General features: G+C 39.1%; 3 protein-coding genes across 3 annotated transcripts in view; all 3 read left to right on the top strand.

Annotated features, from left to right (window-relative positions):
- The window catches only part of pard6gb (par-6 family cell polarity regulator gamma b), a 47,461-nt gene extending 37,041 nt beyond the window's left edge, over positions 1-10,420 (top strand). Inside the window, exon 3 of the mRNA XM_042507197.2 lies at positions 8,790-10,420. Within this exon, the coding sequence (XP_042363131.2) occupies positions 8,790-9,871 (1,082 nt within the window). The 3' untranslated portion in view covers positions 9,872-10,420. The remainder of the gene's footprint in view (positions 1-8,789) is intronic.
- Positions 10,421-13,593: 3,173 nt separating this feature from the next.
- Positions 13,594-17,994, top strand: bloc1s4 (biogenesis of lysosomal organelles complex 1 subunit 4). The gene is made up of 5 exons (XM_042506614.2): positions 13,594-13,986; positions 15,444-15,515; positions 15,619-15,720; positions 16,556-16,690; positions 16,932-17,994. Exons 1-5 carry the CDS (start codon positions 13,666-13,668, stop codon positions 17,028-17,030), a joined length of 729 nt encoding a protein of 242 aa, XP_042362548.1. The 5' UTR covers positions 13,594-13,665; the 3' UTR covers positions 17,031-17,994.
- A 1,165-nt stretch (positions 17,995-19,159) lies between these two features.
- LOC121957951 (nuclear transport factor 2-like) lies at positions 19,160-23,135 on the top strand. Its single transcript, XM_042506773.2, has 5 exons — positions 19,160-19,319; positions 20,286-20,406; positions 21,168-21,239; positions 21,427-21,525; positions 22,818-23,135. The coding sequence occupies exons 2-5, from the start codon at positions 20,302-20,304 to the stop codon at positions 22,932-22,934; spliced, it is 393 nt and encodes a 130-aa protein (XP_042362707.1). The 5' UTR covers positions 19,160-19,319; positions 20,286-20,301; the 3' UTR covers positions 22,935-23,135.
- Positions 23,136-23,288: the final 153 nt, after the last annotated feature.

The raw sequence follows: 23,288 nt of genomic DNA, 5'->3' as shown, positions 1-23,288 counted from the left end.
CTGTTGATTAGTCATTTGTTCATTTTCTTCATTTATCGTTTTTTTTTTTTAATAAAATGTCAGAAAATGGTCAGAAATGATCATCAGTGTTTGCCAAATCCAAAAATGACATCCAAATCCCAAATATAGTTTACTGTCATAGAGGTGTATTAAAACCAGAAAATATTCACATTTAAGAAGGTGGAATTGGGAAATTTTTAAGTTCTGTTTTTTTAAGAAATTAACCAAATCGATTAATCAGTTATAAAAGTAGTTAGCAATTAATTTAAAAGCTGGCAGCCAATGGGTTAGTCATTGCAGCTCCATACGAAGTGCTTAATCAGAATTCCACACATCCTTCGTGTGTGTGATGAAGTCGTCTTTGCAGGATGTGGTTGTCTCTATTGCCTCTGTGAAGCAGACTAAAAGGATTGGATGTTTGCAAGTTCCTCAGCAGGGCTGCTAGTGTCTGGGTCATATCACTGAGTAAAAATATCATTACCAGGGGTCAGACCCCTGAGGGGCCACCGCTAAAGCTGTTAGCAGGGTGTTGATGTTGTCGCCTCTACCCCAAGTCTTACATGCACATAATGATGTGGCTTTCCACTGATAAAATTCTGTTTTAAAATCAGGATGAACGTCAGTCTTATAGAAAATATAGTTCTTGGATGACAGCGAAACATTTTTTACTTTAATTTTTCTGCTTTGACAGTGACTCAACCAATCAGAGCTGATAATTGGATAGATGCATACATCATGTTCCTCCATGGACTGCCCATCAAGCACAAAGATTTCCACACACGCAAACACCGTGCATACACATGTAAGCACTGTACACATGACACTGATAAATCATGAAAAACTATGATAAAGTCTGCCTCTGGTTCCAACACAGGTATACCTAAAGTACTTGGACATAGCGTGCCAACTTTCACAAAGCCCTGTGTGAAATATCACACATGAGGCCGGCCCCAAACACCTCTTTAAACCTTATTAGTCTGAACTCTGCTTAGAGATTGTGGTGCCGCTGAGAGGAACCAAAAGCATACCAGACATGTTGTGTCTGTGGTGTTGCATGTTCACTTATGTAAAGCCAAGTTTTCACAACAGTGCTTACAGAGCGGCGAACACAAACACCCATCTCACAAATTCCCCGTTGATTAATTTCCATTTGAATATGGCTCACACACACATAAATCAAATGATAATGTCACACAAAGCTCAATTCCTGGTAGTATGTGGTGTAATGACTATGACATATAATTGGCATGTTGATGTCTTCAGGTCTGGACTGTTATTAGATGTGAAATTTTGGGCAGATTGAATAATATACATGCAAATTTAAAAAAAACTGTTACATGGCAAAACACGGAAATTTGACACCTCACCATGGCCACAGCCTTCAGCGTAAACTGAAACCTTTAATAACTTTTCATGTTGAAGGTGTGAAGATGGCACAGACTAAATTTGAAGTCGATTGGAGTAAATCTCACAAAGGAGTTCATTAAAGTAAAACCATTGTAAACGGCAAAATACAGAAAAACTGCACTTTCAATCGAAAATGTCTGACTTCCTGTTGAGTTTAGGGTATGGCGCCAAGAGACTTTTTTTCACGTCTGGACATGATACACGTGCATACCAACCATGTACATCTAGTGAAACCTACCATGGATGCTACTTTGTTTTTCCCTCAGTTCTGATTTGTATGCAAAGTTTTGTGAGTTTTTGAGCACCTTCAGACCCTCAAAAACGCAATTCATTTGCATAAATGATAATAATTCCTTTAGTTCAGTGCTCGGGCTCTAATTAGAAAAGCATAAGAAATATTTTTATCTTTGTTAAAGCAGAAGTCTGTTTTTCTTTCAGTTCATTCCCACTGTCTCCTCATTTTCTGTTTACAGTCATGTCGAGTCAGAAGTGAATGTAAGAAGACCTGCCAGGAACAAGTGTGCACAGAGGCCCTAATGGCTGATCATAAAACTCTTTAGATTCCTGTCTTTTATGGGAGATGGTGGAAAAGCAGTAGGACTTTAAGGGGCTTTATCCTCACAGCTCTGGTTAACTAGAGGTGGGCTGCAATGGAACAAAGACTATTTTTCTTCTTTTTCCAAGAACAGCATGAGGCTTTCAAAAGCAACTGAGAGCCAGATGCAAAAATGGCCAGTTAGCTGACTTCTTATTGGTCTGTTTTTGAACCCCAAAGCAACAAAACTACATAAAAAAAATATATATTTAAGATTAATTCATATGATTGTCAGGTAGCTCTCATTTAGCTCTAAGTGTGGGTGTGAAAAAGATTAGCAATATGCCAGTGATGGATCGCATTACTTCAACAGCTTCATGGCAAGCTTGAAATAGCCAGTCTCTTTGGTTCAAAGCTGCCTGTGCCTGTCTCCAGAAGCTATGCAGGTCTTCAACCTGTTCGGAGATATCTCCGACTACCACAGCATTCCTCAAGTGTCATACACACACACACACACACACACACACACACACACACACACACACACACACACACACACACACACACACACACACACACACACACACACACACACAGACTAAAGCACATAGCACAGAGCAGAATCACCCAGAAGCCGTCTTTCCACCTTTGACCTCTTTCGCCTGGCCTTGTGTGGGTTTTTTTTCCTCTTGCAGGAGTTTTTATTAGCTCCAGTATTCCTAAATAAAACACTTTTTTTCATGATGATTTTATACCAGTATACTGTAAGAAAGAATTTAGGTTCACATTACTGGAAAACTGTAATGTGGAAATCCCAGTCAGTTTCTGTCCTTCTGTCTTTATCCACCCAGCTGTGTCAGAGCGCTCGTATTACCCTTACTGATACTCTTCACCACAGATGTTAAATGTTGTTTAAGTGAATGAATGTTTTTTCCATCCCTGTCAGCGTTTAGCCTTGTTATTAACTGTACTTGTAGTGGAATTCCCTGACCTTAAGTTTGGTGCAAGCTTGGTAGGAGCACAGATGCTTTTTGTCCTCATAGATCATTACTGAAGCAAATACGAGACATAAGTATTTGTATTTTAATAGCTGTTGAGTACTTCATATTAAGATTTTAACACCACCAAATTTATTGCATTGAGGTATTTGACAGTGAAAACCATGTATCTGATGTTATTTCTTGTTTTGCAATACAAAAAAAATGCATTTAATAATTTTTCCAGTGTTCACAAATAGGGATCCAAAACATTCAAGTTTCAGAATTAAAAAAAAGATTCAGGTTGTCAAATTATGATGCAAACATTCAAGATGAACATTTCCAAATGGCACAAGCCTGACTAACCAGGGAAGGATAAGGCAATCGAGCCTGAATGCATTTAAACCGACTTGTGGCCGATCAGAGCGCAGTTTGTCTGTCATGTGATCTGAGAAAGCAACAATTGAACCTCAAAATACGTATTTTGCAGTGTTAATGTGCAATTGATTATACAGGATGTTCCCATTTGAAATTATAAATATTTTTTTATTTTAATTTCAAAAGGGTGATGGTTTTTAATTAACGTAAAATGCAATTCATTAATCTGTGTTAAAATGTCAATATTATGTAGTCAGCCAAAATTCAAATACTTCTGTCTCTTATTTGCTTCCATAGATTGTGCATTACTTAAATTTGCATTTAATATTTCATACTCTGATCTGTAAATAACGTGATGGTAAAATAACACTGTGGAAATATTGAGTAACAGCTAATTGAAGCACCAGGCTTTTCTAACAGGCTTTGATCTGAGGTGCTGTTTAGCCTGCCGAGCCTGGCAGTGACCCGACAGTCTCTGATTAACGGGTTCACATTGGCTTACCCATCATGCTTCAGTGTAGCAGGGATTAGGTTTGTCAGGAGTTGTTACGATAACCTTTGTGTGATCGACTGGAACGTGCTCACTTAGTTCAGCTGTGTGTGTGTGTGTGTGTGTGTGTGTGTGTGTGTGTGTGTGTGTGTGTGTGTGTGTGTGTGTGTGTGTGTGTGTGTGTGTGTGTGTGGGTGTGTGTGTGTGTGTGTGTGTGTGTGTTCTGCACTTGGCGGGGTCGAGTTAGGGCCAGAGAGCTGTGGCACCTGATAGTTCAGCCTTACTTATCTTCTTTGTAGTCATCGGTGGACTTTATGACAATGGACGGGTTTAGAAAAGTCTTTTTTGATCTATAATTTAAAGGGCAGAGCAATTTTCCTGCATTATCCCAGACTGCAATCGCATTTAGTTAAAACTCTACAGTCCAGCAGAGGAAGCACATGCAATTTTACTATGAAACATACAATTTCTACCATGGAGTGTGTTCATCAGGGGTTTTTTTCAACAGTAGCAGAGAACATAATGTTTAACTTTGCAATGGAAAAACCCATTTCACTCTGATGAACGCACTGGCCCTGAATATAATACCCCAACCCAGCAGACAGGCTTAATAGACAGACAGGATTTCGCTGCCACAGTCTGGTTCTATGACTCGACATCTTAATTTGTTTGGCATCTTCAAATACTGCAGTCCGATGATGCTCCAGTGGTTTTAGTTACCAGGGAAACATGCCATAGCTTCAGCGTGTTTTTGATGGAAGGCATGGTGCAGTTAAAAGGATGCAACTAACAATTATTTTCACCATCAGTCAATCCACTAATTATTTTAATGGTTAACTGATTCATTTTTTGGTGAAAATTCTATTTTCCAAAGCCCGAGGTGACGTGTTTAGATTGCTTATTTTGTTATCCTCCTGTCTAAAGTAAAAATGATTTAATTTGCTACTACCATTAATGACAAAGCAAAACTGAGAAACTGGAACCAGACATATTACATTTCTGACTGACAAAAAAGGCTGAAACAATTCGAATGATAGTGAGCTTAAAGGTTATAACTATTGTATTTCTGCCTGAAGCATGACTTCAGGGTGGTGATGTCAGTTTTGGTTTATTTATGCCCTACACCCTTTAACCCGAAACTTACAGGTTCATTTGTAGGGAAAAAAAATGCAAAATGGCGCAAAATACAAGCTTTCTGTTTAGTCCAGAGCTCCACTGGTGCATTCATTTGCAACTTACCCAGGATGCCATGGGCACTAACACACCCCCATTCACAGCCACTATGCTGGCTTTGAACTTTGCACTGGTAACAATCTGGATGGCATTTCTGGATGTTGTTGATAAGCTTTCACTTTGCATGGTAGTGATCCCTAATTGAGGGTTTGCTGAATGTCAGAATTTTAACTCGCAGTTTAACTGCTTCACCTGCGGCTGTTTTTCCTTGTTGTTTTACGCCTTCTTCTTTTATACCGTCTTGGCTTACATTCACATTCTTTCACAAACTATGTGACATTTCTGGATGCTTGGTTGTCATCTAGATAGATTACATGAAGCGTGATACTTTTATTGACTTTTTAGTCGGGTAGACAGCTGTCATTACAAAGTCATCCCCTGTATGATCGAATCAGTTGGTTTACGCTAGGCATGTGCTAGTTTTCTGCTCACTGAGTTTCTCTTCTGAGTTGCTGGTCTTACTTTTAAAAAGAGAATTTAAGGGGAGAGGTGTGTATTTTGACCTGTTATTGCTGTTCATTTCATTGCTGAACAGTAGAGGACATCAGTGAGACAGAACTTAGATATAGACTCTTGAAAATGAAGCGCCACTGGTGTATTGAAATCTGCGTAATCAGCACAAGGTGTCCCAAAATCCAGATATAATCCCTGCTCAGTTTAACTTTAATCTGTCCTCTTCATCTTTTGCCCCAGGACATGTCAAACACACCCCGTGTCTTTGTATCTGTAGGTTCCTTTAAACAAATGACACCAACATGGGCTTCTTATGGGATTTTGCAGAACAGCTGTGAGACATTACAAATAGAAAGCATAATTGCAGTTGTACACATAGGATTTCTGACAGAAAGATCACCTATCCTACTAAACACAACTGGTGATGTGGTGTGCTGTGTGGTTTCAGACTGAGGTGAGGGTGTGGAAGGAGGAGGGTGTTGCACCATAGACCTGTAATGAGACTCTGCAGCCGTCCCCTCAAACGTGGTTCCCATCAGGGAGACTTGCACTTGTGGTAGAAATTTCAGCCCTTTAGCAGATGCCTTGTCTGGATTCAATCAAATAAGCTTGCGCCTCGATATGCCCAGAAAAGTAAGCATACCGTGCACTTTGTTTGATATTCAGAAGCTCAAAAATAGCATTTTAAAGCAGCAGCAGTTGATAAGATAAGGCTAGTTCTTTAGTCACAGCAGTTTGGCTTGAGTTCATGAGCGCTTGACAGCATTATTTCGTGCTGCGCCAAGCAACGTCAATCTACTCTGTCACCAACACTCATTTATCATTCTTATTTTCCCCCCAATTTAGTCATCACCAATTCCCCACATGCATTGTGGTCTGTATCACTGCTGACATAGGCAAAAGCTGCGTCTTCTCTTCTGACAGACTGGTTTCACACTATTTCCCACCAGATCCTCCATATCTGAAGCTGTAGTAAAACGTGCTGCTTAGTCAGGAGGAGCAAGAGGAGGCGGTGAAGGATGAGAGCGTGTATTAATGATGAGTCAGCATTGCATAGGGAGTTGTACGGCAGACGTCCACGCTCCTCGGAGGCCACGGGGTCGAGCGGCCAGCTGGCTGCGTTCGGAGACTCCGTATTTGTTTCACTGTTCCCTCCTTGCACTTTGAAGACGGCGCCAAAAATTACAGTGCGCTCACCCACAATCATTTGAGAAAGCAGGTGTCCCAAACAGTAGGACAAAGATGACTCATCGCCGTTGCCATGGAAGTGCAGGGAGCTGATGTTCCCGCCTGGGAACCTTCACTTCCTGTCACTTCAGGCTGTGTTGTGTCCAGATTTCCTGTCTGCCTGAGACGGGGGATAAGAGAACTATCAGGTTATTTTGTTTTCATTATGGAGCACACTGTATCATCTCCCACTATCTGGCACTGTCTTTTTTCAGAGCCATGATTCAGTGTGTGCATTCAAAGTAAATTCTTCATTCCAGTTGGAAACATCATGCTTTAATTGAGACTCCCTAACAGCTCTTTCTTTCCACACTGTATTATATCATAGGGGGTCTCGTACCAGTTCATCTAGTGGAGGACGGTTTCCTAAAGATGTCCCGATACAATTTTTTTTCCTTTTCCTGTACCTGAGCCTGCATATGAACCGACACCGAGTACCTATTCGATCCATTAAGCACCAAAGCACCGACTTTTCAACCACTAGCACGTTGGTCTTCCATAACAATAAATTCGGGCAGTTTTGTCAGTTATCTTTGTCGTTTCTGAGTTGTCTGTGTGGAATTTCTGGCATTGCTGGAATGCAGTTTCTAACATTTGCTCCTGCTTTTTCCCCTGTTTTTTCTCCTTTGCTTTGGTGAAATAGTTGTGCTCTTCATGTGATCCGTCTTTGTACGACTGCTGAAGTTAAAAATGACTACACTAATGCCACCCCTCAAAACTACAGCCTTGCATACTGTACATTAGGATTGCAATTGTATGAAATTTTCCCGGTATGATATCTTTCTCCAGAAATATCCCGAGTTATTATTATTAGTTACAATAACCTTTTAAAGGACTGTTTTTTGGTTGAACAAACATTTTGTTGTAACTGAAACCAGTTTTTTTCATTAGAAAAAAATCTGTTTTGAAAATTGTCCGGTTTCATTCTCTTTAATGCCATAGATTAGCAGATGTACACGGTATGATAACGGTCGATGTTCATAACATGGCAAACTGCTGCATCTCTACTGTACATGTTGCCTTTTTACTGCTGGGACTTTGTTGTGTGAAATATTGCCACATTGCTGACATTTTATTGATGTCTAACATTTTATTATTTACTGGAAATAATATTAATAATAATAATGATACTTTTTAAAAAAATACAACACAAACAAAACTAAATGAATTCCACTTTGCTGCCCTGAAACAGTAATTGCCAGTGGCTACACAGCACAACTTGCTGTGTACTCTTTTACAGTGGCAAAGAATTGATTTCCAAAAAAACTGGAAGTATGAAACCAATGTTTTTACAATGGTAAATGGTATTGGATCAGTGCATAGAATACCCAATCCAGCATTTTAGGCAGCACATTGAAGGCATTCCCAATACTGGTTAAGGCATCGGGACAACTCTGCTGTTTACTATCTTTTGAGTTCGTGTACTGAGAACAGTGCATGTATGTGCCTGTGTAGAAAAGAACATTGTGAATCTGTACAGCTGCTGCCTGGTAGCTGAAGGGTGGGTCACCTCTGTCAGCACAGGCAGGAATGCTCTGCACACTCAGCGTATCATACGAACACGCACACAGAGACAGACTTAGTATCAGCCGTGTGTGAATCCAGTTAATATGCTTGCATGCCATTTTTCATACGCAGGTTGGACTCATCATTGTAAAAACATTGGTTTCATACTTAACCTGCTTGTGGAGTAAAGCAGCAAGAACTTGAGTAATAAGAACTGTGTTATGTCACACATGGAATAAAATCTGTATAAATGATTAACAGGTCTCTCACAGGAAAGTTATTTTCAAGCACATCTGTGCATAGTTTGATCAAAGCTTGTTGAATTTGTTTGGCAGGTGGTTTGATTTAAATATGTAGGCAAAGACTCATGTACAGGTTTTGTAATTCCCGGATGGACATTTTTGTGTTGTCAGTTTAACTCTCCAGATTCTCCTCTCTCAATCTTTTTGAGCTTTAAGATAGTTTTTCCTCGTTGCCTTTAACTTTTGCGGACAAAGTGCACATTGAAAAATGTTTTCAGCCTGCATATAAACAAAGAATTTCTAACACTTCCTGTTTCTCTGTCTCCCTTTTATCTCTACAGAAGAGGTCGACTACTCTAACTATGGCACCAACACAATAACTAGAAAGAAGAAGGCGGTGGTTGCCCTACGCAACAATGACATCAACCGCAAGCGACCACACATTCGCATCGGCATGCCGCAAGACTTCCGGCCCGTCTCCTCCATCATCGATGTGGACATCCTACCTGAATCTCACCGCCGCGTCCGACTGTATCGCCACGGCTCAGACAAACCCCTTGGCTTTTACATCCGAGATGGAACCAGCGTACGGGTGACGTCACACGGACTCGAGAAAGTCCCTGGCATCTTCATATCTCGGCTGGTGCCGGGAGGGTTGGCGGAGAGCACCGGGCTGCTGGCGGTGAATGATGAGGTGCTGGAGGTGAACGGCATTGAAGTGAGTGGAAAGTCTTTAGATCAGGTGACGGATATGATGATCGCCAACAGCCACAACCTGATCGTGACAGTCAAGCCGGTGAATCAGCGCAATAATGTGGTCCGCAGCAGCAGGATCTCGGGGAGCTCCGGCCAGTCGTCTGACAGCAGCGGGTCGACTGGTTACCCGAGTTTGTCTGTTGCCTCAATGGGGGTTACCTCAATGGTGTCATCTGGAGCACACGGGTACCAAGATGACCTGGAGAGCGATGAAGAGACGGATATAGTCATTGAGAGCAGCCTCAAGCGGCCGTCTCAGAGGTCAAACGCTTCTATGGCGTCCAGTGCGTCTCGCACACACCAGCAGACACCAACAACAGCTTCAGGCCCAGCGGCACCTCCGAGCCCGCCCTCACGTCCTGCGTCGGTGGTTTCCACTGCCTCCTTCCACTCCCAGCCGAGCCTCAACGGAGGGTCCCACCACCACCACCACAGCAGCCTCAGCTACCAGCTCCACAGAGACCTGAACCTTCAGCACAACCCGCACCAACAGTCCCAGCACCGCCATCACCAAATACAGCCTCCGCATCACAGCAGCAACCCAGCCCTCCGTCACAGCAACGGCAGCCTGCACAGAATCCTCAGCTCTCTGAAAACGGACCCACGACACAGTCTCGCACTGCCCAGGGGAGGGGTGGAGGAGGACGGCACCGTCATTACCCTATAATACTTACAAACAAACACAGACACAAACATCCCAACTGCTCAGAGACTAAAACTGGAACACCAGGCCGGATAAACATGAGCACCAGTGTGTTTTGTCAGATACTAATTTTGTAACTTCTCTGCTTTTACAAGATAATTGATCATTGGAAGTTGCAAGCCAGGAAACGCGGAAAATGTATTGTATATATTTCCTGTATTTTTTAAAGCTGTCTTCGTCTTACATCAAAAGATTTGTACGTATGTAATAAGCATCAGAACAAATACGTGTTTTTAGGCAAGTCCACTGTATCCTAGAGTTCTGAATGTGCCTACAGCCTAATCTCTTTTGTTAGTGACCACTTTTATTAAAGATCCTTTTCATTCTTATTACCGGGACCAACATGGGGTTGCTTATGGATGTTTTTAAAGAGTAAAATCTATATTTCTTATATTCTGATAAATGCTGTTTAGAGTATGATTTTTTTTTTAAATAGTTCTTTTATGCATTGATGATTGTGATCAAATCCTTGTATCTGTTCCAATAAATTATTCTAAGTCTGCAAAATAGAAATGTGATATTTGGTTCCGCATTTATATAGTTCCTAAAGATTTGGACTGTGTCAGTTAAAAGTCCATGGGTCACTATGGTATTGTGTCACTAGAAACCAAATTTGAATTTTAATCAAATGAATTTGAACCACATAATTTGAAAGTGAAAAAATGAATTAGAAATGCCTTGTTTGAATTTGCACTTTTAACTGGTATAATTGCATTGGAAAAACTGAATCTGAATAGCATGAATTGAAATTGAATTCCAAACAGTATTCAGATCTCACGTTTCAAATTACTTGTTGAAATACAGTTTCAATTTTCACAGTTCAGAGTCAGATTTGGAAAGAACAAATTCAGTGCTTGGAGACATACATGCAGGTCCGCAGGAAACAGCATTAGAGTGCAGATCACAAGAACCTGTCGGCCAATGACTAAAACACACCATACAGGGTCGGAGAAATACTGATTTGTACTGTGAAACTGCTTTATGAAGTGTTTTTAACTGTTTTAATCACCTCTGTTTGTTTTGGAGAGGAAGAGACGTCTGCGGATGATTCGGCTCCTGAATTTAGATGCCACTAAATCTCCCTAGATCTTACACACAGTTTCTTTAAAAACAAACTGACAGATCACAGTTTGTCTTAGTTTAACCTCATTTTAAATCCTCAATTTCATCACTCAAGTACGTTTTTAGGCTGTTGGTGCATAAATTAGCTATAATGTAACTTTTATCAGTAAACTTTTGTTCCCCTCTGCTTTCCATCTTCCAAACATAATGTAGGTGTAGGATTAATAGAAATATACTGGCTGAACAAAGACAATGTGATATCAAGATACTTTCGTGTCAGCTTGACTGGGTTTTAGGGGTGAAATTGCAAACATCATGGTTGTATCCCCTGATAAGCAAAACTCAGAATCTGCATGCTGCTGACAGTCAAAGCAAATAGTCACGGCAGAGTCTGACATCCCAATTTCTTCATCAACAGCAGCATCTGTAGATGAGTAATGCATAACCACAAAACACATTGTAAGGGGTGTGACTTTGGTTTCTCTGGAAATTACTCTGTATTTTTTAGCATTCTGCAGCTACAGTGAAGACATCAAGACGCAGTGCCTAAAACAAGCCAGGTAAAACCACACAGACCACTGATTAAATGACTATTCAAAGACAATAGAAACATTTTCATTGTACCTTCAACCTCATTTAAGTTATCTATATCTACAGTGTAATGCAGGTCAGTGGTGGTTTAAGGCAGCAGTCAGGCTGAGGTAAGGTGGATAGGACACAGGTCAAGTTTGCAACACTGTGCTCTAGACATCACATAGTGAAGAATGAAGGCTGGCATGCTTTTCTCAGGCCCAACCAGCCATATCATCCAAAATATTCAACATAGACTTGCAGCAGGAATGCAGTTTTGTTCTGGGTCAGAGGCCCTCCTGCAGCAGCACACTCCTTTCACCTCTCTGCTAATGAATGTTTGTCTGCTGTGTTTACTCGAGGTGCCACGCTGCTCAAACAGCTAATACATCATTGATACCCAGCCGGTCTGCCTTGACAGTCAGCACCACCAATCAGCAGCAGATTTCAGTTTTTTTGGTAGACACCTCCTTCCCCTAAAAGAGTTATCATCACTGCATTTAAACATGACTTTTAACCATGGGCAACCCGCATATGAACCATGAGAGATCAGCTGAAAACATGTATATGCAGCTCATCCATGTAGTCTGAAAAAGTTTTAGCCCAAAAGTGTGAAAGAGCTCAGTTCCTCACATGTGACACAGATGCTCAGCGAGCAATTTTGAGATTCAAGTGTAGACTGATTAAAGCTGACAAGGTCTTGTGAAACATTAAATAAACAGAAAAACATCTGGACTAAGAGAGTTCAAAATCTGATGTGCAAAGACACATACATAAATGAAACCATGTTAATGCTCTTTCAAATGCTTATTTTAAATTAAGGGGGATTCATTGCACATCCTCTCTCCAAATAAACAGATTTGACAGCTAATCAATTCTATTAGATATTTTAAGTGATGAAAGGTGTGATGAACATTTTTAACCAATGCCATACATACTGCCTCTGCACCAGACCTGTGAAGACCAACAAAGGTGATTGCCATGCAGCAATTCTGTCTGCCATCTGCTGGCAGAGATTGCAATGACATCTCATACCAGTGCAACTTCAGTGTCTCAAAATATTGCCATTTGCATTTTAAAATTGATGAGACAATAATTTCTCATGAAGACTTTGAAATGCTGTTTGGCTGAAAGAATAAGCTTACACTATTTTAATCGTGAAAACATGAAATCAGACACATTACTATAGTTTGGGGCATTTCCTATTCCAAAAGTAATTAAGATAAAATATAATTAGTGTTATTAATCCCACACTGAGGAAATTCACACATTGCTCAAGAGTGAGAAGCATGAAAAACAGGGGGAAAGGTAAGGTTTTTTTGGGCAGTTTCTTGTTTTTGACTCTTTTTTGTGTTTATTTTTAGGTAATATTCTTTCTTTTATTTTTTTGTTGTTGTTGTTTTTAAAGAAGTCAAATCAATTTGCTCAGCTTTTATAGGGTTAAAAAGGAATTTAAAAAATATAAACTGAAAAACAAATTAGATCAAATAAAATTATCAATAAACAACATCTAAATACTCTATAAACACCTTATCTTTCCTATAACTTAGATAGACACATGGTGTGCAGTGTATTAACTGTTAAGTAAATAAGTGGTAAAATAGTGCACAGTGGGAAAATTCACAAGAATGTGACAGAGTATAAGTTAAAAGAATATGGATATTTACATACATAAGCCTATGTGAATGTATATGATTGTGAATAAATACAATATATATTACCTGAGGTAGAAATCGTGCAAATTAGCTGTCGTGTTTATGTTCTTTGCAATTTATTTTTATTTTTTATTTAACATCTATCCTTATCATCTATTCACTACAGGGCTTTGCTTCATCCCAATGTTTGTTGATACATCTCATTGGCAGATATATGTCATTAACTGTTTTTGATAATCAGTTTGTATTTCATACGCTTTCGGTTTAATAAATGTGTCTTTTATTTCTAAATTCAATTATAGGTTACATGAACTGACAATTTACAGTCAAGTAAAAGTTTTTTTTTCCCCCCAATTCTTTATTGCGCGTTACACTATTTTGACCCTTGCGAGCCACCATCAGCTGCACAACACACGTGACCGAGTCAGTTGACAAGGCAAAACACGGCAGTGGACCTGAAAGACAGGCGATATGGACCATCATCGGGTTGACAGAGTGGGCCTGCTGTCTCCCCTGGAGGAGTCCAGCGCTGAGATAAGCAGAGACAGCGGCATCGTCTCCCAGAGCGCGAGCAGTTTGTCCATGGTGAGCGAAATCCTCAGCAGCGGTACCGTGTCGCAGAGCCCCAGCTTTGGCGCAGCAGCTAACGTTAACATCTCTCAAAGCCCGAGCCTCAACGAAGCAGCAGAGCCCGGGACACCGGAGCAGCAGTACCCGGAGCAGGACGACGAGGTCCTGAGACACAGCGCCCTCAGCTACTCCTCCTACATCAGGGCGACCGCGGGAGAAGAGGTTTGTGCTCAGACACCAAGTTATGTGGAGCAATGTACGCACTAACTAGCTAAGTTCCCGTTAGCTCTTTGTTTACGAAATATCTGTAGCTTCTGTTATTTGGCAAATAAATCACTTCAACTGACGAGCAACGCAGTTCATAACCAATGGCTGAAAGTGAAGTTGTTGCTAAGCGACAGTGGGGTCGTGACATCCCCCTATTGGTGTGCTTTCACTGGTTCGGGTCCACTGGGATGTGAGCAGCGGTGGAAGAAGTACTCAGACATTAGGGACTGTTCGTTATTTAACAGACGAATGGTGCACAAAGGGGGAGGCGTGTCAACTATTTTTTAAGCACTGGTGAAGGATTTGTTTTTTTTTGTTTTTTTTTATTTTGGCTTAAAGAAGAGGGACATAACTTTGGATGTCAGTGCTTTGTGTTAATTTTACCACCAGTTTTTAAAATTGCAACATGTATTATTAGAAGTTGTAAAAACAGAAATTATCATTCGATTGTCACATTTTCAGCTGGCTTTGGACGTGCCATGATAAACAGAAAAAAAAACAACTGATAATCAAATCTGATCTTAAAACAGGTATGTATAATTCAAATGTATGTCATTTTGAAGCTCCATGAAGGAGCTTTTTTTAATACCTTCTTTGACACATGACGGAGCTTTCCAAAGTGAAAAATAAAGTAACCTAAATGATGTCATTGTTTTATCTCAGTCATGTGTGCCTTTTTACGGTGTTCCTGTGGCACAATTACAATCATGTGTAAGTTAAAAAAGTTGCATATTACAAACATTTTTGGTTGAGTCGTTTAATGTGAAAAGATGTAGTGTCATCTTTAAATACATATATGCAGTAAAAATATACACTACCAGGAAAATGAAACTAGTTCACTAAACACTATTTTATAATGTGATTTTTTTTGTTGAGTGTGTAACCGGTGTCCAAATCTAAATGGATTTGCAAGTCGTATTGTATTGCATCAAGCCTGAAGTCATCAGATCATCATGAGTCAAGACTGACTTAGTTGAGTCCAAGTCATGTGACACGAGCCCACTCCTCTGTTTTTTAGGTTACAGCTATAAACCCTAGCTCAAAAAAAAAAAAAAAAAAAAGATAAAGAACATCCGCTTGAAGAGACAGTTGTCTATGTTTGTAGGAACTATTTTTTCTTGGATTATTTATGATGGCAGACTAACCAGACTGCTGTCACTCCTGAGTTGACATTAAGTGGAAATGCGTGACACCAGGCAATTTACACAGAAGCTAAGCTATCCAGCTGGCTCTGTAGGAAGACAAAGGCCCTTGTGTTTTGGCCTTGTGGTTCTCGCTCGCTCAATTTAAAGACATTTTATTGAATTCCAGCTATAACTGGTGTGTGGGACTATTTAAAGTGCACAGTCCTACGCCAGCTCGGGTCAATGGTAACATTCTCACAGCCTTTCTGTTAATGATTTCTCTTCTAGATCCTGTGCTTGGACAAGAGCTTGGAAGAAATGCTGACGAGAGTAGATGAGTTTGTTGGAATGCTGGATATGGTAAGCTACGTCAGGCTAAATCTTATGAATGCTTTGTATTTATTTTTTTTTTTAGAAATTGAATAAAATGCATATATGTCTCTCACATCCTGTATTCCTTTAGATCCGTAATGATACCTCCCAGATAGTGAATGAAAACCTACCTCAAATCCAGCAGAAGTCGGATGAAATGAGACAAATATACAGAAGAATTGACAAGTTAGAGGTAAGTGGTCGTTTTAATCCAATGACTGGAATCATGTGACCAAAACAGACCACAAAGTACACTAACAAGGATTCTGAAATTGATGTAATATGAAACCTATGATATAATCAATCAATCAATCAGACTTAATTTGTATAGCACTTTTAATTCAAGCAAAACTGTAACACATAGTGCTTCATACAAACACAAAATCACCCAGAAAACCGAACAGAAATGCGAGTTGGTAAACCTTTATAAAAATATAATATGTTCATTGTCTTCCGTGTGTTCCACTCTAAAAAGGGTTGATAATGATAATCAAACCTTTTCTTTTCAAAAGTCATATTTTATGATGCAATAAACATTTTGGGCAAAATAAAATTGTTCTTTTTCAAGTTTGGTTATGAGATTTAGAAGTTGTAAAAACAGAAATTATCATTCGATTGTCACATTTTCAGCTGGCTTTGGACATGTCATGATAAATAAACAGAAAAAAACAACTGATAATCAAATCTGATCTTAAAATAGGTATATATCATTCAAATGTATGTCATTTCCAAGTGTCATTAAGAAAGTCTTTGAAAGTTTAAAATCTACCTTGCCTTAAGCTGCAGGAATCATGCTTAGTGTGGCTGTATATTTAGGAAAAACACTAAAACTTATCAGTTTAATTTTTAAATATCTTGTCTTGGCACTGTATTCTACTGCATATAGGTCAAAACAGGATTTGCAACTTTTTTTGGAATCAGTATTGAGGTTTTATATGTGATGTTTAACTGTCTTGAATGATTTTGTCTCAAATAATGTTGCAAAGAATCTAAGTTTGATCAGCTATATTATTGCGGTGTGCCTGCAGGCCTTTGTAAAGATGGTTGGAGCCAACGTCAGTGCGATGGAGGAGCAGGTCACGCAGGCAGAAGGAGAACTAGGAACACTACCGGGTGCTTTCAAGAAGATCCTCCGCACAATGAGTGTCCCGGGCTTCCTAAATGTGAGAGCTCCTTCATGTACTTGTGGATTTGCAGTTCTAGATTTGTAATTTTTTCAGCTCAATACTTTTTATGTGTTTTCACAGTAACAATCATGAAGTAACCAGTGAATTCTGGTGTGAATCTGTGTTTTGTGCTGGTAACATTTTTCAAATAACATTTAAAATCCTGCACGGAAATTGTTGTACTTTTATGCCAGTCAGTGCTGTTGGATAATTAGGATTCACTTTGTGTCTCTGACAGAAACCGGCCAGCCCGAGAAGACCGGCACCACATCAGCGTCAAGAGGTCCCCAGCGTTTTCCGGACAGATGATTATTTCACATCACAGCCAGAGCAGTGACACGCTAGAACATTTAACACATCACTTGGTTCTAACCTCAGAGGCCCGCTGGGTGAAACTGTAGAGACGACTTTTACTGCCATCCATTGCAAAAGGATCTATTGGCGCAGTGGCCTCGACAAAGCAATAGTAGCCTTTCTGAACAAGTCACTGGAAGTCAGTACGGAAAGACATTCTGCATTTTTGAGTGTCATTTCCTGGCAGCAACAAGCACTGAACTGTAGCAAAATGCTTTTAAAAAGTGCCTAAATTGGTCTTATCTCTGTCGGTCTTATTTTCACAATTTTGTGAAGAAAACAATGTCAGATTTTGGATATGTGACAAGTCAGGAGGACGAAGTCATCCCACTTGCTGAAAAGACACTGTAAAGAAGGTACAATAGGAGGAGCTGTAAACATCTGTAAAGACGTATTTCATGAAAAAAAAATTACCCACCTTTTTTATAAATTACATTCCTGTTACTGGTGTTTGTAAAGACCTGCACGCTGTTATGAATTAATCTGTGTTTCTAATGTCTTGTCACTCCCTCCGAGCAATATTGATCTCGTCCAGTTAAGCATTTAATGTCTTCCATTTCAAAATATTCACTTTAGTGCTAGCCTAATGTTCCCGGCTGTGGATGACAGTTGCCTCATTGATTTGGGCCTACATCTTTGATAGCACCTTTTCAATAAAAGCACACTATAGCCGAGTTGTTACTTGATTATGAAGTTTTGGGCCAGGGCTGGAGCTGTGATTGTGACAATAACCGGAGGAGGCCTGGATATTGTCCTCTGGAGACAGCTATACCTTATAGATGTGATGTGACCCGTACCCATCCAACAAGGTTTAATCAGTAATGGTTACAGCTAGGATTTATTATGTGATTTATTGTTTGCCAAAATAGTTAGGAATAAAGATGTTTCATTTCCAGGTTGATTTTTGTTTGTTTTTTAATAATCATTAAAGATTTATTTGAAGTTTTTCTTTGTTGCATGGCCTATTATTGTTTTTATCCCCCTTAAAGTATATATATATATTTTTTTTTAGTTTCAGTTTACCGTCCTTGAAAGAAACGGTGTGTAGGATTTAGCCGTGGTTACTGGCATCTGTTGATGAAGTTTGCAGATTGCAACCAGCTGAAACTTCTCCTGGTTAAAATTCCAAGAGTGTTTTTGTTTGTTTAGGAGATTTTATTGGGAATTGAAATTATCAGCAGAGGTCTCGTCCTCTCCAAAACAAAATGGACCTTATTCATGCACCTTCAAAGTACACAAGTGATGAAATTGAGGATTTAGAATTAGGTTAAACTAACACAAATTAAATCCCAAACTTTAATCTGTCTGTGTAACATTACTGTTAAAGGAATGGTGTGTAAGATTCAGGGAGATGTAGTGGCATTTAAATTCAGGAGCCGTATTATCCACAGAGGTCTCCTCCTCTTCAAAATAGAAGGACCAGGTGATTAAAACCTGTAAAAACACTTTATAAAGCAGCATCACATTACAAAACGGTGTTTTTCCGATGGCACTTGGCACTTCTGAAACAGGCTGCTAGCCCAGTACCTTCTAATGGGTGCTCACTGTTTTTCTCTGAGATTAAGATGTTCAGGAGGCTTTTACCAGGAACCAAATTATCCATAGAGGTGTCTTCCTGTCCAAAACAAACTGACCCATTGAAACCAGTTTTTTTTTAGGTAGAAGAAGAAAAAGAATAAAGCAGCAGATAAGACAACACATTATATTATGCTATGTAATGTTATGTTTATGTTATGTTATGTTATTTTATGTTATGTTATGTTATGTTATGTTATGTTATGTTATGTTATGTTATGTTATGTTATGTTATGTTATGTTATTTTGTATCATATCATATTTCATATTACATATTACATATTACATACCCTTCAATCCTACACACTGGGCCTTTAAGATATCTCTGGACGTAGTGCCCTGAGTTCAGTTTTTCGGGCAGCGCTACCCTGTAGTATGCCTTCAAATCCTGCCTCCTTTACCAGGACACACTGGTGTAAGTCCAACCATCTGAATCAGAGTTTTGATCTTACTGGAGGTGGTGATTTTCCGTATTTCCACTGTATGGTATGGCTACTCTAAGAGGTTGGTGGTACATAGTCAGGGAGGATGAGCTCCTGACAGGCTAAACTCAGGGCGAAATTGTGAACAGCTTTAGTCTTCATTGGTCCGCTGCCATCGACGTCATGGGTTTGTCATGACACGGAGGAAGCGGGAACCCCATCATCCTCGGCTGGGTCTGTCTCATTCCACGCTGGCTCGCACGCTAATTAAAAAAGTAAGCTAAAACTCCCGCGCACGGTAAATTACTGTTTTCGATGCTACTCAGCAACAACACGCCCGGTTGTATTAACGCGGTTTTGTTGAGGCGAATACAACGGAGAAAGAACGGAGAAAACCTCTATAAAGCAGTTCCGGGAGCAGCAAATCTGGTCGCTAACGTTAGCCATAACTTTAGCTATTGATTGACTTATGGCGGTGGCTCGCAGTGTTGAATAGTAGATACGGTTTGGGCTTAGTTTACAATATAACACTGCTTCCACTTCTATTGCATTAACCGTAATACGCCTGTTTAATGTATTAATTGTGATATACACCAGGGCAGCTGGTTTAATTGGAATGCCCAGTCATACAACAGTATTGGAAGCAGACAAAAATAACTTTTTCCACTGCCCAAAAAAATTGAGCTTTCACTAGTTTTGCCCTAAACTGTATTTTCGGGGGTTTCCCATTTAACGATGAAGGTTACAATACAAATAAAAAGATGTTTATATACATATATGTATGAGTTAACTGTAAGCTAAACATTAAATTGTTCTGTCTGGCGTGGAAATCAATAATATGGGCTTATTCTTTCAATTTCTGTAGTCAATATATATATATTTATATTTATATTTATATTTATTTATATATTTATATATATATATATATATATATATTGATGATAATACGTAGTATGCACAATAATATCGGAAGATCCACAGTATCTGCAGATATTTTCTTTTAAATGAGACATCATGACCGGCCAGCATGCTGTTCTAATTTTATCAAATGTAAAAAACATCAACCCTAAGTTGAAGTAGTTTTTCTTGTTTTGCACAATGACTGAATATTTCATACACTGAAAAGCAACATTTGGGATTTTTAAATAATTTTAGTGACAATGAAAATGTAAGGTTGGATAATGTGTTCATAAAGGGTCAACATGACTGGCTGCTAATAACCAGACTCTTTTATTTTGCAGATCCGAAGCTTCACAGATGGCTTGCGAGAAAGAAATATGGCAAAAGATTGGAGAGGGCTTTGTCCAAGAATATTACAACCAGTTTGACAATACCAACAGGGCAGGACTGGGTAATCTCTATGTAAGTTTGTTCACTGTCTTTTTAATTATTGCCTGTTTGATAACACCAATCAGGGACTCTGTGGATATTTAAAAAGTCTTAAAATGTATTAAACTTAGTTTTTGATTTTCAAGATCTAAAAATGCCTGGAGGTGTTAATTTTGATCTGAAGCATGTCACTGAGTGTGGTTTTTTTTGCTCAGTTTTTATATCTTACCAGTATTTTGTATCCCGCAACCATTTCTCCAACGTCCAGTACCTGTTTGTTCATACATCACTGCTTGGTGGGTGGCAGTAGTATACTTTGTGTGGCTGTGATCCACATGTTAAGCTAGAAGAAGGACATGTTTACTCAGCTTCAAATTTGACAGCCGCAGGGGAAAAGAAAAAAGTAAAACAATGTTACGCTGCAAGCAAGCAATGCAGTTTCAGCCATGAGTAAAGCAAATTCTGGTGGTTGAAGAAAGAAATGTTGTGCCTGGTTGACACTAACCAGTGATTTGCATGAGGCGCAATGTGAACTTTGTTAAGCTCTATGCTAGAAATCGAATAAGTGCTATGCCCATCAAGTCATTTGCAGTAAACTAAAGGATGAAGTGTTCGTTTATGTATTGAGAAAATTCTGAAAAGAACTAAAAGTCTAGTTTGTCGATTTTTTTTGTGATAGGAATAAATACTTTAATACTTTTTACTTTTAGAGGTATGAAAAAGATTGTTAAAAATGTACTTTAAAATGTGCTGATCAGCATGTGGTGTACATGTTTGGATGTACTTTCTTTCAGTCTGCCGAGGCCTGTTTGACGTGGGAGGGATCACCTTTTCAGGGGAGAGACGCCATCGCTGGCAAATTAGTAGTAAGTATCTCTTCCTGCTCAGTTTGTGTTAATCACAAAAAAATGTGGGAAAAGTAGGTTTCCCTTACAGGTTAATTTTAACAAAAAAGGAGCAAAGCTGTTTACTGGCAGGTTCTTATTTAAGTGTCTTTGTGTGTGTGTGATATCGAACAATCCATGAACAAATTCTCTCGTTATCATCCCACAGAGCTTGCCTTTCAAGCGTATTAAGCACATCATCACAGAACAAGACTTCCAACCCACAATAGATAGTTGTATCCTGATCATGGTGTTTGGACAGTTACAGGTAAGATGGTACATTCTGTTGAAAACCTTGTATTTGCACTTGGGGCCCGTATCACAAAGTGAGTTAAAATTCAGTCTGGCTGTCTTTGGATTACCAAACGTCACTGAACTTAATATTGACTGTGCTGGATCACAAAGCCCAATCTGTTTAATCAGTTTTTTCCAGTCCAGCTACAAACATCTTCATGTGAAAGAGGCGGTGTTAATTCCAATTAACATTGCCACAACCATGAAGAAAGTACTTAACCCTTTTGTGCCCAAAACTAGCATTTTTGAATTAACTTTGGAAGTGCTCTTTGGGGTTTGTCTTTGGACAAATCTTGAGAAATTCTTGGTCAAATTGTTTGACTGGAAAGTGAGTTTTTCTTGCAATACTATATTAACTTTGGGCACACGGGACTAGAGTTTTTCTGTACATTTCATAATATTTCAGGCAGAAACATTAGTCCAATGTTCCCACTTAAGACTTAATATAGTGTGAAAAAAAGACGGCTTTATCTCAGAAACTACAAGGAGAGCCCTTAAAAAGTTCAATGTCAAATATTTGCAGAGTAAAAAATGTATACATATAAAAGAGATTTAATAAACACAATGTTAGCATTTTTCCTTTATTTTAAAAAAAAATCCTGACTGTTGATAAAAGTCCGATTTCTTTGTGATCTCAAAATTTCCAAGTTTTCCAAGCATTTTCCTTTATCATACTTAATATAGTCTTTGGGTACAAATTTGTTAATATGAAATGTGATGAAATTGGTTAAAACAACAGCAAAAAGTGAAATGTATACAATCACATAACAACCTCTATTAATAATACTAACAATTTACAGATTTAAATGTAAGGCTAGGCTATGACTAAATGTGGGAATTATTATACATGTCTTTAGTGCAGAGTATTCATTTTTTTGTCTTTTGGTCTGATAGTAAACAATATTCATTGTTAGATATTAATTAATTTTAATGCAGCTATACCAGTCATTATGTTGAGTGTGGTAAAAAAATCCTTTGTTTTTCAGAAACTATAATTCTGCTGATCTATAAAACATTTATTACTTCTAAATACTTGCCACCTTAATAAAAAGTCAGTCCTTTTGTCCTTGGCAGAAGCCTGTCAGAAAGAGAGCCTGCTTCGTTATCGCAGGAGCTAAAGCAAAGCATTGTATTTGCCTCAAAACATTTTCATCTAGATTTAAAAATAGAGCAGAACATTGTTTTGTTCTGCATTTCTGCTTTAGTCAACGTTACCATTTGTCATCATCGTGCTCACCAATGCCTCCAAACCCTTTTCTGTAACAGGCAGATGAAGATCAACCAATGCCCTTCCATCAAGTGTTCATGCTGAGGTCCCATAACGGCTCGTGGGCCTGCACGAATGACGTGTTCAGGTTGGGGATTCACAACATACCAGTGTAACTAACGATCTGGATTTGTTCGTTTACACACATTGACATCCAGCTCAGAGAGTCACACTATGGTTGTGTTGTCATTGAAAACACAAAAGACTACATACAAAGTTACTCTGTGGTTACAGTACATGTATAAGCATGCTAACTGCATTAAAGCTGCAATATGTCAAATTAAATTCCTGTCCAATAAATAAATTTATAACTGAAATGCTCACTCTGTTTTTACTGTTTTACTCATATGTGCCCATGACAAAGACTACCATGTGACAGAGAATAATTGAAAGTGAAACTGAGTAGTTTTAAGCATGAGGTTAGTCATAGAAGTTTTGGGGGAACTGGTGTCCTGTCACAGCCTGGTAAC

Source organism: Plectropomus leopardus, chromosome 17 (genome assembly GCF_026936395.1).
Source record: "Plectropomus leopardus strain MGB_pleo_1.0 chromosome 17, ASM2693639v1, whole genome shotgun sequence".
Classification (NCBI taxonomy): domain Eukaryota; kingdom Metazoa; phylum Chordata; class Actinopteri; order Perciformes; family Serranidae; genus Plectropomus; species Plectropomus leopardus.
Note: the sequence above shows the minus strand (reverse complement) of the source record. Positions and strands in the feature narration are given on the sequence as shown.